Source organism: Mustela nivalis, assembly GCF_964662115.1.
Source record: "Mustela nivalis genome assembly, chromosome: 16".
NCBI classification, from domain to species: domain Eukaryota; kingdom Metazoa; phylum Chordata; class Mammalia; order Carnivora; family Mustelidae; genus Mustela; species Mustela nivalis.
This window is the reverse complement of record NC_139035.1, coordinates 46,109,312-46,122,598: the sequence shown is the minus strand read 5'-3', so window position 1 is coordinate 46,122,598 and position 13,287 is coordinate 46,109,312. Positions and strand designations below refer to the sequence as shown.

Below are 13,287 nucleotides of genomic sequence, written 5' to 3'. Positions count from 1 at the left end.
GTCCTGACGTTGAGTATCTTTTCATGTGTTTGTCGACCATCACATCAAAAGATTCTGAACCACGTTTAGAAAAGTTTCTTTGAAAGCATGACCAATATCAAAATCTCAGTTCTACAGATTTTAAAAATGTGTTGTCGCCACACAACAGATAATCCTAACTCAGATGTGCATAGACATAGCAGGAAAATATTGCAAGGTAAATCTAAACTATTAAAAACAATTATTGGAAAGGTTCATCTTAGAATAAATATATGAAAAAAAAAAAATTAGTCCAGGGGCACCTGGGTGGTTCAATCAGTAAAGCATCTGCTTTGGCTCAAGTCATGATCTTGGGGTCCTGGAATCAAGCCCCACATTGGGCTTTCTGCTTGCAGGGGCCCTGCTTCTCCCTCTCCTCCCTGCACATGCTCTCTTTCACTCTCTCTCTCTCTATCAAATAAATGAATAAAATCTTTAAAAAATTACTCTAGGGCACCAGGGTGGCTCAGTGGGTTAAACCACTGCCTTCGGCTCAGGTCATAATCTCAGTGTCCTGGGATCGAGTCCCACATCTACCTTCTGCTCAGCAGGGAGCCTGCTTCCTCCTCTCTCTCTGCCTGCCTCTCTGCCTGCTTGTGATCTCTGTCTGTCAAATAAATAAATAAAATCTTTTAAATAAGTAGATAAATAAATAATTACTCTAAGTTACTTCTTAAGAAATCATAAACATTTCATTAATTAACTTCACATAAATATCTTTGGAATTAAATTAAGGAAAGAAAAAAAAATTGCCTAATCTTATTTATTTAACAACAACAAAAATTTCTCCAAGGAAGGTTCAATGAAATTGACCTTTACCAAAGTAGAACTTTTTACTTTGTTCTGTAATTGTATCTGTAAAATATAAATCGACATGTTTCTTCATAATATCCAAGAGTTTCAACACTACTTCTCAACCCCTGTTGCAGGAGTGACTGATTGCTATCCCTTGCAGGATAGAGAAGGAATTTCCTGAGAATCTCTTAAAATTTTCCCAAGTGACTCAATTGTCTAACATGAGTGAGCTTGATTAAAATTAGAGAGACCAGATAGCCTCTTAGCCAAGTGGAGCGTAATTCCATCACGTAGGAACACATTATGATTCCAGACATTCTGGCCCTCCCAAGACACTCACTCACTTTCGCTCCCTAATGCAAGTATAAGTAACAGTGATAATGACCTGACTGTATAAGTGTGAAATTATAGAGTTCATTTTCCTCTAAGAGAAGATACAAGAAAGGTTTAATGAAGGTGAAATGATTCAACTGTAGCAAGACTGGATTATCAAAAAGGAAGACTTATTCTCTTCTTTCACCCACCTCCCAGAATGAACAACCTACTTGGGGAGAGGCAACTAAAATACCTTCTCTGGGCCAAGCCCTTATATGTACAAAAAGATAGAATCAAAACAAAACTACCTAGATTTTTTTTTTCCCAAAATGATGTATTTATTATCCTTTGGGGAATCAAAGAGCAGAACTTCAACTCTCCTGATAGGATTTAAACCAAACACTGGGGTCAGAGGGGCAGGTGGACTATAAGTTGTTGAAACCACTACTCTGTAGGAAACAATGTAGAATTGTTTGCAGCAGCAACCATGACAGGCCCATCCTAAGACAACAGCTAAAATGGGAGTATGTTCATTATCAAGCAATATGGTGTCTTCAATTCTAACATATAGCTATTTAGCATAGTGCAACATTTTTCTGGGTTCCTATTTTTCTCCTAATAAACCTTTAATTGGATCATTGCTCCCACATATGTAAAAATGATTTTAAAAAGAGATGAATGGTAGCCAACTGGTGTGTCCAGATTTGAGCACACTAGGAATAGTCTATCATCCATTTTGTAATCAAGTCCTGAAAGTCTGTTTCTCTAAGAACTGTAGACACTTCTATAAGGCCCTGAATACACAAACACAAAACAGTTGAGAGACTCTTCAGTCTTTGCCAAAAGAGCAGAAATACCATATACTTAGTGCCACTCATGGATATTGGTTTTTCTTATTTGCCATCTGTCCAAACCTAAAACTCCATTCAGTTACCAGGACCCAGACCTTTCTCCTTGTCCCTCTGTTCAGGTGTCCTAAATTCTGATATTGACTTCCCTTCTGTATTATTTACCATCATTTTAAATATTTTACTACATTCTCTTTTTCCTTGTATGGTTTCTGAAGACAAGTCAGATGAAATTCTTATCTTTGCTCCTCTGTAGTTAGGGTGTTCCTCCCACCAGCTTCTTTCAGGGGCTTATCTTTGATATTTTATATATATATATATATATATATTTTTTTTTTTTTTTTTGACACCTTTTCTGCTTGGTGTTCTCTGAGTTTCCTGGATCTGTGGTTTGGTGTCTGTTATTAATTTGGGGAAATCCTCAGTTATTATGCTTTCCAGTATTTCTCCTATTCCTTTCTTTCTTCTTCTAATATTCCCATTACACTTAGGTTATACCTTCTGCAGTTGTCCTAGGAGCCTTGGATATTCCATTGTGGTTATGGGTTTTTGTTGCTCTTTTTCAATCTTTGTTCACTTTGCTTTTTAGTTTTGTAGGTTTCTGTTGAGTTATCCTCAAGTTCAAAGATTATTTCCTTAGCCATGTCCCACCTACTGATAAGTCCATAAGAGACATTCTTCATAGCTGTTATGTTTTTGTTTTTGTTTTTAAACCTCTAGCGTTTATTTTTGGTTCTTTCTTAAGGTTCCTATCTCTCTGTTTATACTACCCATCTGTTGATACATGCTGTCTCTTTTGTCCATGAGAGCCCTTAATATATTAATCAGTTATTTTAAATGATTGCTCTTGTAAGTTCAATATCCTTGCTATGTCTGTTCTGATACTTGCTGTCTCTACAAACTGGATTTTTGTTCCCCTTTTGGTATACCTTGTAATTTTTTCCTGATAGCCAGTCATAATATACAAAGCTAAAGGAACTGCAATAAGTAGATCTTTAGACACATTTGACTGAGCCATGGGATAAAGGAAATTTTTCTATAGTCCATGATTTGGTGTCAGTCTTTTAGTGAACAAATACCTCAAGACTGTGACCTTCACAAATGTTTTTCAGGGTCCCCAACACCCTTAATTAAAGAAGAATGGCCAGAGTGGTCTGGAATTGGGTTCCCTTGCCCAAATTGGGTAGGCTCTGATAATTAGGTTTCCAGCAGGTTAAACTGGTTAGTTTTCCTGAGGGTAAGGCCTGTTAAGAGGAACAGAGCTCTGGTATATTTCAAAATGATTCCTTTCCTTTCCCCTTGCTGAAATCCCAAAGGGATTTTTCTCTCATATTTACTGTGAGAACTGGGTAAAAGTCCCAAAAGTAAATCTCACAAAATTATGTTATCCCTTCCCCATGACTACATTTCCCTACATTTCTCAAAGTTGTCTGCAGTGAACCTCCAGTAATTCATCAATTACAGTTCAGATTTTCCTGCCCCTATACTGATTCCCAGGATGATTTTCACTCATGAGTATTTGCTGAGGTAAATTATTATTCTCCATATTTGTATGTCAGTCTCTCCAATCTTGGGGATAGTACTTTGCCTTGTTTCCTCACCTCTCTTGTTTTTCTTCTAAACCCTTTATACAATTTTTCATGTGTTACCCTACTTTTAATTTTCAGGTGCTCTTTTTGGTTCATTAAGTGTTTATTGTTTTGTCTTCAATTATCTTGTTCTTACTGTTCTTGTTTTATATATGTATACTCTCCTCAACTCATATTATCCTGAGGAAGTTTGTTATATATTTTAACATCTATTTCTTCTCCCAAAATTGTACAGTTTTGTTTGTTTCCTCCTCTGAGTTCCCCCTTTTCTCTATACTTCTTATGTTTGTTCACCCATTCTTTCTTTTCTTTGTCAGGAATTTCTTTATATGTTCAGTGATCTCTGTTAAATGAACATATGTAGAAATTAAACACTCACAAGCTATTTGGGACTTCACTGAATGTGGGAATCTTATTTTCACATAGACCTTACTGTAGGGTGATCAATTTGTGATACTGCACTCCAGACTTTATCTATTTATGCACACACAATATATGTATATATTATATATATATATATATATATTATACACACACACACGCACACACACACAGAGCATTCTTTCTTGTGATGGACCATTTCCCCAGAGAAAATTCCTCTAATCTTGTGCCAGTGGAGGTATGGACCTTGTTATTAGGTTTCTGAGTCATTTGAGACAATCACCTCACTTTCAGTGGAGCAATTTATTCTAATCTTTGGCTCAGTTGCACCTACTGATTCTGAGTGAAAGGTATCCCTGGATCAAATTCTGCCAACAGTAAACCTATTCCAAGGATGGGGAAAGGGATCAGCAATGGATTTCTGGAGGGATTCAGGGAATCTAATTGCTTCTTTTACAAACTTTTAATACTATTCATATGTTTAATCCCGCATATAACCCTACTTACAGAAGCATCTGGTGTCTCTATATCTTGAGACTTTTGAGGTTCCATTGCAAAAAGCAGCCTGCTTCTGACTTGTTTCCTCTCTCAACTTAAATTTTAACTTCCTTCTGTCTAAGTCGGTTACCACTCATCCATCTGCTTTCTAGCTTCCGAACTTGTGTTAGTGCTGTCTCATCTTCCATCTCCTTTGTCCTAATGAGTGAAATTTTTAATTCATTTCCTGTCAGTTTAGCAGAGTGTTAGGAAGTAATGAAACACATTTGTTTAACTGAATGATCTCAAATTCACAATTTAAAGGGTACTCTAAAAGATATTATATTTTTATTTATTAATGCTTCTGCTTCTTGTTACTCAAAATGTCATTGATACTGGAATACTATGAGTACTTTAAAACAAAGTTACCACTTAAGAGGCACAAGATTCACAATTATGTAAGTTAAATTAATTACGGAAACATATGGTAGATTATGACCAGTTCAAATTCGTTTATTCCGTAAATACATTTGGAGCACCTACTGTGCCAAACCAATTAAGAAACTCCTGAAATAGTTATAGTTAAGTACTATTTCAGTACTTAAGTGAACTGAGAAGGGTGTGGTCTGAATTAAGATAGCAACCATGGAGAAGAAGGAGAGCAGATGAATTTTTAGAAATACATACTGCAAAGAGAAATATTTTATAAATTTTTCCAAACTGTGTTTGCTCTAAGCTCTTGCATTAGTTTGGTAGGCTACAGTAATAGGGTAGAATAAACAGAGTGGCTTAAATAACTGAAATTTATTATTTCCCAGTCCTGGAAGCCAGAAATCCAAAATCAAAGTGTTGACAAGGTTGATTCATTCTGAAGATAAGGAGGGAATGATATGTTTCAAGCCACTCTTGTTGGCTTATTGATAGCTGTCTTCATGTTCACATGATATTCTCCCTGATAACTGACTGTCTCCAAACTTCCTCTTTTTACAAGGACACCAGTCATACTGGATTAAGGTCCATCCTAATAAGCTCATTAGAACTTGATTATCTCTATTAAGACTTTATCTCCAAATAAGTTCACATTATGAGGTACTAGGGAGGTTGGACTTCAATATATGAATTTTGGGGGACACAATACAAGCCTTAATAACTCTCTTCATATAAAGGATGAGAAAATTAAATTAAAAGGGAATAAGAACTTTAGGTAAATTAGAATGAGGTCACAGGAGAACACAGAGCCTGCCACATTCAGGACTCATAGTCTAAATTAATATAACACACTTTACTATTAAATGCTCCAGAAAAAAAAAAAAAAAAAAAAAAACTAATCATGTCCCTGAAAGATCCCATGCATAGATTGCCTTTTTCCCAGTCACTATGGAAGCCACCAGGGCTTTGTCTCTGCATCACAGATATGGCTAGAGAAAAACTCATTGGCTTAAAAACACAGGAGTTAACAGTACCTGCTCAATATAAAATAATAAAGCACTTTTTAAAAACAATAAAATCAGAATGCATGTTTAAAAATACAAGTTATAATTTGGTAAATCATACCATTTAATGTAATTATGAGTTTATATAACTTTAGGTCGAAAAAAAATGAATCATAGAGATCATATAAGTTAAAGAGTATCAAGTTGAGATGTACTTCCCTATCACCTGGGGATCTTTTAAAAATACACAGATTCCAGATCCCTACTTTATATACCCTGAATAGAATTTTCATGAATGCATACTTTTTTAGAAGCTCCCCAACTGATTCTAATGCAGACTGCCTGATCCATCTGCTTTGTTTTGAGTTGAGGAAATTGAGAACATTTTAACAACATTACATAGCAAAGGACATATTTAATAAAAATGTATGACATTTCATTTTGATCAACAGAAAACCCAAGGACTAGTAGATACTACTTCAAAAAGAGCTTTTTTGACACAGTCTATAAATCAGCTATTCTTATACGATGGCAAAAACAGTTTAGAGATATTTGCTTCCCTTCAGTAATATTTTAAAGTTACCTATATTTAACATAGGCAGATTTTTTAAAAAATTAAAAATCGTCTCAGGTGAGAAGAACAATTATGAAAGAGATTTTAGAAACTTACAGATGATGTCCTATCCACTTCACAACGGCTGCTCAGAATAAAACAGGCCTCAGCATCATCCATCCTAAATACAGACAAAAAAAAAATAAATAATCATATATTGAAATGTCTTCATAGTGTCTGAAAAATAGAATTCCAATGCTTAGTCCAATGTACACAAAGTGCAAATAAACTATGAGTATCCTTAGGCTTAAACAAAAGTTAGATTTCTAGCAGACCGTGACTGTACTTGACTGGAAACAAAAAAAAATTGTAGTTGAATTGGATATATAACTCAATAGTTCATAATGAGAAAAATTTAAAAAAACCCTCAAATTTTATTTTCTTTGATGTTTATATATTTTCTCATATATATGCTTTGTTTAAGGGAGTTGTATTGGCCTTCATTTTATGATTAGTTACATTTTAGCTGCAAAGTTACTCAATTAACTAAGAGAGAAGGAATAGAGTTACTTAGTATTCTTATATCAAACTCTACTGTACATTTACATTTCTTGGAGATGATTCATCATCTTGTTCCAAACCCCTGTCCCTTATACTAAAGATCTACATTTCTTAAATTTGGTGATAAACAGTAGGTTTCAGTGCTTGATTAATAATGTTCTAAAATCAAAAATCTTGGGTTCCTGGCTGGCTCAGTTGGTAGAACATGCGACACTTGATCTCAGGTTATAAACTCAACATCCCCTTTGGGTGTAGAAATTATTTAAAAATTAAAATATCTTTAAAAAATAAAAACAAAAAAAATGTTAATTTCAAAATAAGGAATGTTTTATCTTTCTGCTTCATTATGATAAAATAAACCTTCCCTTCCCACCCCCAAAATTTTTTTTCTATGCAGGGGAAAGATAAAAGTCCATGAAACTAGATCAAACCAAACAGTTTTGGAAAAATATTGAGGCATGGTTACAAGATAATGAGTATCACATAACATTTTCTAAACATCATCTCCAACAAAGCAATTCAAAATTCATGCAACTGACCTTTGGAACTGGTTTGGAGAATCCTACTCCTTGTTTCTTGCATGGGAAATTGTGTTGAAGAATGTATTAGTTAACATTAAATCCCACATCTTTATATGACATTAGGATAAGAAATGAACATAAAATGAATACTTCTTTCTTAACCCAGATTTTTTAGTATTACCAATCTGCTACCTCTCTCATCCTCATTCTCATTTTTTGTATATTCCAATGAATGGATGCTTTTTGTAAATGTGATTGATTTCGCTGAGAAATCATTTAATAATATTAATAATAAATGAATTTCTAATCCTAAACAAATCATGTAATTAATAAAAAGATAAATCATTTTCCCTCTACCCTTCTAAGTTCTTGGCTGAGACCCCTTTGTGATAAAAAGACAGATTAACAGAAGAGAAACAAACAGATGTTTAGCAACACGTATACCTCCTGTATACATGGGAGACACCCAGGAAAACTGATTAACTCCTATCCCATGAAGCCACCACCTTAAACACCATCTTCAGCTAAAGACAAAAGACGTTTGGCTAATGGTAGAACCAGCTATGGGAACCTATCAAGGAAAGCACAGTAAATCTAGGTAAGGTTGTTATATAGATCTAGGTCCTCGACTTCTCCATTCACAAGAGTTTCCAGAGATGGAGTCATCCTCTTTCAGGTAGAGACAGAGATAGAGAGAGAGACAGAGAGAGAGACTTATGGATGGAGATTTCCCTTATAAACGTGAATGTCCCTTACATAAGGGTTAATTTCTACTAGGTTTTCAGTTTTTCCTGTGTTTATTGCTTCTTAAAAATAATCAGCTTACAATAATCTTTATCCCATTGAGGCATATTTTGTGGTAGCAAATTCTGCTCTCTTCTATAGTATCAAGCTAAAATACTAACAGCTAAAACTAATAGCTTAGATTAATTTATTAGGTAATAAAAAGCCTTCAATTATCACATAAATTCATAGTGAACATAATATAGAAATTATTCTTATGTGAAGAACTTAATGCATGTGGTAAATTAAGCATACTGATTATCTGTGCAGATGAAAGTAAAGATCCAAATTATGTTAGTGTCTAAGCAGCTATTTCTTTAGAGCTCCCAAATAATGTGTATAGATAGCAAATAGCAAACACCTAAAGCCATCTATTGCTTGAGGTGCTGGGAGAATCTGAGTTAACTCTTGTGTGTACACGGACAACATCTATGAAGTATTTAATCCACTAGAGATACTAATATATTCTCAAAGAAGCTAAATTTCCTAATTACATCCATTCACTATATTATGATGGTTTCTACTAACTTCTTTTTGTTTCAGAAGTCATTAAATCATTGAAAAAGTCTGGTAATGTCAAAGTTCAAGTTACAAAATACATAGTCATCACTTTGCAGAATTAAGCCCCAAAAAGGAGTTTGGGAGTTTTCTCCTGTTCTTTTCCACTGTCCCCCCACCCCCGACCCCATCCCCACCACACACACACCCAACCCACCAACACACATACTCAAGCTATCCAGAAAAAACAAAACAGCAAAATAAAATATACTTATGCTCTCAAATTCAGCGAGCAGATTTATATTAAAGGAGCACAAAAGACAACTCAGGGACAAATGGAGAGGTAGGATCCAAGGTGACTCCAAGATGGGCCACATAGGCCTGAAGATTACTTTGAGCTAAAAAGCAATCAAAACCCAGCAGATTAAAAACAAGCAAACAAACAAACACCAGCAGATTCGGGAAAGCTCCTCATCTCCCTCCTCAACCAACTGAAAAGAATTTAGACAGAAAATCTACCCCAGGTAGGAAGTCATCAACATAGATAACTGCAGTATGATACAAACCTGGGAAGGCAGGCAGGGAGGAAACTAGCAAGATAGCAAGACCTGTTTGATCTAAGTTCTCCATGTCCCATGTTTCTGAGTGGCCCAGCAAATGTTTGTTCACCAAACATTTACTCCTTTTTAAAATTATTATTAACATACAATCTATTACTTGTTTCAGGGGTACGGGTCTGTGATTCATCCATCTCATACAATACTAAGCACCCTTGTTCATCTCTCTATAACCTGCTCTCCTTCCCTTGGTAGTCCCAGACCTCTATCTCTTCTCCTTAGTGCACAGTGACATATTTTGCCTGACTGTCTCTGGAAGTTCCATATCGGTACGGATTCCCTGCACATACACTATTAAATTTGATTTTCTCCTGTTAATCTGTCTCATGTCAATTTGATTCTTAGTCCAGCTGGAAGGACCTAGAAGGGGACAGGACGTTCTTCCTCACCAATAAAGACATGTTTAAAACTTTAAAAGCAACAGAAGCAAAACCACCTCTGCTGAAGATTTCCTCTGACTTCTGAAACTATGGGTGTTGTTTGAAGAGGCCCTGACTCCCTGGTGTCCATGGTCTTCTGCCCAACTATGTTTTCACTCTGTTCATATGGAACAATTCCATGACCTTTGACAAAGGTATATTCCTATGTCAACTTTAAGCCAGGTTGGCTAGCACACATGCAACAGGAAAAGAGCAGGTAAGACCCAGTTACTTTTCTGATTCCTCCAGCCCCCAGGGACACCTCTGACACCAGGCAACACAAGTGTCACCTGCCTGACATAGTACAAACTCTGGAACTTAAACCTTGACTCAACTGCTGTGGCATTTCCCAATGGTTAGCCCAACACTTTTATTTGTGAAATAAAAACTGTATTTGTGGAATAAAAACTGTAGTCATTTGGAGACCACTCTAACCATGAGTTTGGATAACTCTGCTCCTCTCTGACAGCTTGAGATAATTACACCATGCCACACTCCTCACTGTGTTGTATGGACATGGTCCACTGAACCTCCTTGCACTGAGAAAAGGAGCAAATACACTGATTTCATATTTTTAACCTTTCAGTTTGAGCAGCAGTGGAACTATGGCAAGACTCTGTATACAAAAATACTTAAACACATCTTGCAAGACTGAAAATTGCTAAAATTCAGAGGAGAGAAAAGATATTAAAGTATTACAAGATGGAAAATAGATAGGGATACCTACTTTGCTCTCAACAGATCCTGATCTTTAAGGGCTGAGCCTTGAAGGTAGATAACTCTTTGTGACCACATTGGAATCTGCAGTACCCTTCGAACTTGCACATCCATTTCAGTAGGACACAAAATCACCACATAATAATCCTATTCAAAACAAAGTGAGCAAAGGGGCAAAATCATGGTATGCTTTATGTTACATAAGTAAACAGAATGTCTAAGGACATTTAGAAATACGATGATATAGAAATAAACTCCTGCTAACAAGTAAAAATTTGCATTTAAAACCTGGACCTACATTAATTAACATGATCCTATAATAAACATAACTGAGACATATAAAAACCTCATAAACCAACATAAGGTTTTTCAATCTTATTAGTACTATGAAGAGAAGGTAATCAGTGTATACTCAGTAGACATTTCCAACTTATGAAGTTTTCAGTTATATTATAACTTCAGGCTTATTCTAAAATATATAATACATACAGAGCAGAAGTACTTAAAAATCACTTCATACTTCAAATTTTTAGTTTTGGAATAGAAACTCTGATGGTGATTTATATCATTTGGAAATATGAACTGATAATACTGAAAAATCTCTGATGACTATCTGAAAGGAAAAAGATTCATAAAAATATTGATAATACAAAGTAAATTTAAAACTTTGATATCACATATTTCAATATAATGGTCCTTTGGAGAAAATACAAGAGCACTATGAGTGATAAAATAGTTTAATACACTGATAATAGGAATTATAATTCTCTGAGAAACAGTCACCATTTTATCATCTAAAATGTATCTAGTGGAAATTTGGAGAATTTTAAGAATTCTCCACATTGATACCAGTCAAAAAAATTAATAGGTGTCACAATTTGGGGTACCATATTTTTCCAAAAATAGGTTTTCTTGTTGGAATATAAGAAGCAAAACAGCAATTGTTTAATATGAATAATAATAAAAACAACAAACATGCTGTTTCTTCAAAAATGCAAATTAATTTATATGGAAGAAAAAGAATGTATGATGTAATTTAAGCATTGCTTATTTATAAACTATATTTAAAAAAAAATATTTTTAAAGAGTATTTTAAAAGATGTCCAATATAGTCATGAAAACACAAATCTATTTAAGGGAGATCTAATTAGATATAATCAGTACTGTTTTGATCTTGGGATTGTCCAACCTCTTGACACAAATTTATTGAGGAATTAGACATTCAAGTAGCTCTTTACTATTTGGACTGAACTAAGTGTATTTAGCAGGAAAAGGATATTACCTAGATCTACATAGGCCCAATACCACACAGCAAGGAGTAGAAGTATCTGACGATTTTATCAGCATAGACAGATGAGATTTTTTTTTTTCTGAATTATTGTTCTCAATTCAACTAGTTATTGTCCAGTTTTGGGTTATTCATTGCTAGTATAAATAAGACCTAGGTACACTCCGGGAAACAAAAGGAAAAATGGAACTTTCAGACTTCCACATTTCTATCAGCAACACTTGATAAAACTTCCAATAATTTCAAGTGAGTAGATGATATTGTGAAATGACGTTTTCATTTTTATGTTAAATTCCACTGTTTCGTAAAAATGTCATTTGTGCATTACCCAAAAAATCCTTTTAATTCAAAGAAAACCTTTCTTTGTAGCATTAACATAATTCCATCTGTCTTTTAGTGTAGATACAGAAGGAAACTTAAAATACTGTGTATTCCTTAAGCATTTTTTCTATGTTCCTGGTTATATTTGTAGTTCTTCATTTACTCTTTCTAAATTTGAGTGTATAAATAAAAATCCTCCAGAATGCAGGCCGCACCATCAGTTAATTGACTTTGACAATATGCTAGTTAGTTATGATCCAGTCAAAGGCATAACATAATTTCTATGTACCTGAAGTCTTGGGTGAGCATAGAATTCATTTAAAAAGTCCATAAGTAAATCAATCTTCAGTGAACTGACACACAGAACAACATGCTTCTCAGTTTGAGCTCGATGTCGACTATAGTTTCCACCTGACTTTTGTCTCTCCATCCACAAATAGGCCAGCTGTTCAAACTGCAATACATTTTCCACAGATGAACAAAAAACACTGGACATGAAAGTAAAAACCAATACAATACCTCCTTGGCTTATTAGATACACTCAATTTCTTAGCTGGAACTCACTGAGATTCAAACTATCTGTATTCCCTTCAATAATAGACTTTTCATGCGATTGCTGTGTAGGTTGCTAATGCTTCTGAGGGGCTTCAGGTCTCTACAGAAACATATTAATATGATTTTCCTATTATATCATAACAGCACTAAAAAGTTTGTACCTCTGATTTATGTCCAGGAAACCAGGCAGCCATGATGTGTCATGCACTGTGTCAAAGAGAAAAATCTCAAAGGCATTTCTTCTACCTTTTTCTACCAAGTTCAGCACACGTCATGCAGTGTGAGATACCCAACACACAAAGTCACTTTCTAGTTGGACAGTTGTAGTTGGTATATAAGGGAAGTGCAGGGACTAGAGGAGGGAGGTCAGAAAGGAACACATGCCTGACTGAATAAAAGTGGGCTGATCATTTTCATACCTAAATATATACATACATCATACATACATACACTGTGGCCAAAGGTTAAAAACAGAAGTACAAGTTTGATTTGTGTTTCCTATATCCTGTTTCTGGTCTGCTCACCTATGGGCACACAAGAGCTCACTGTAGGAAAGACTTGGAGATTGCATCTACTTATCTTCAGACTCCTTTTATAT

At 34.9% G+C, this 13,287-nt stretch overlaps 1 protein-coding gene across 6 annotated transcripts in view; it reads right to left on the bottom strand.

Moving 5' to 3' along the window:
- KCNT2 (potassium sodium-activated channel subfamily T member 2) overlaps positions 1-13,287 on the bottom strand; it is a 344,584-nt gene that overhangs the window by 170,616 nt on the left and 160,681 nt on the right. For all 6 annotated transcript variants that reach the window (XM_082703085.1, XM_082703087.1, XM_082703086.1 and 3 more), the window contains exons 10-12: positions 12,424-12,588; positions 10,536-10,672; positions 6,527-6,590 (exon numbers count right to left, since the gene is read on the bottom strand). In XM_082703085.1, the coding sequence (XP_082559211.1) occupies positions 6,527-6,590; positions 10,536-10,672; positions 12,424-12,588 (366 nt within the window). The remainder of the gene's footprint in view (positions 1-6,526; positions 6,591-10,535; positions 10,673-12,423; positions 12,589-13,287) is intronic.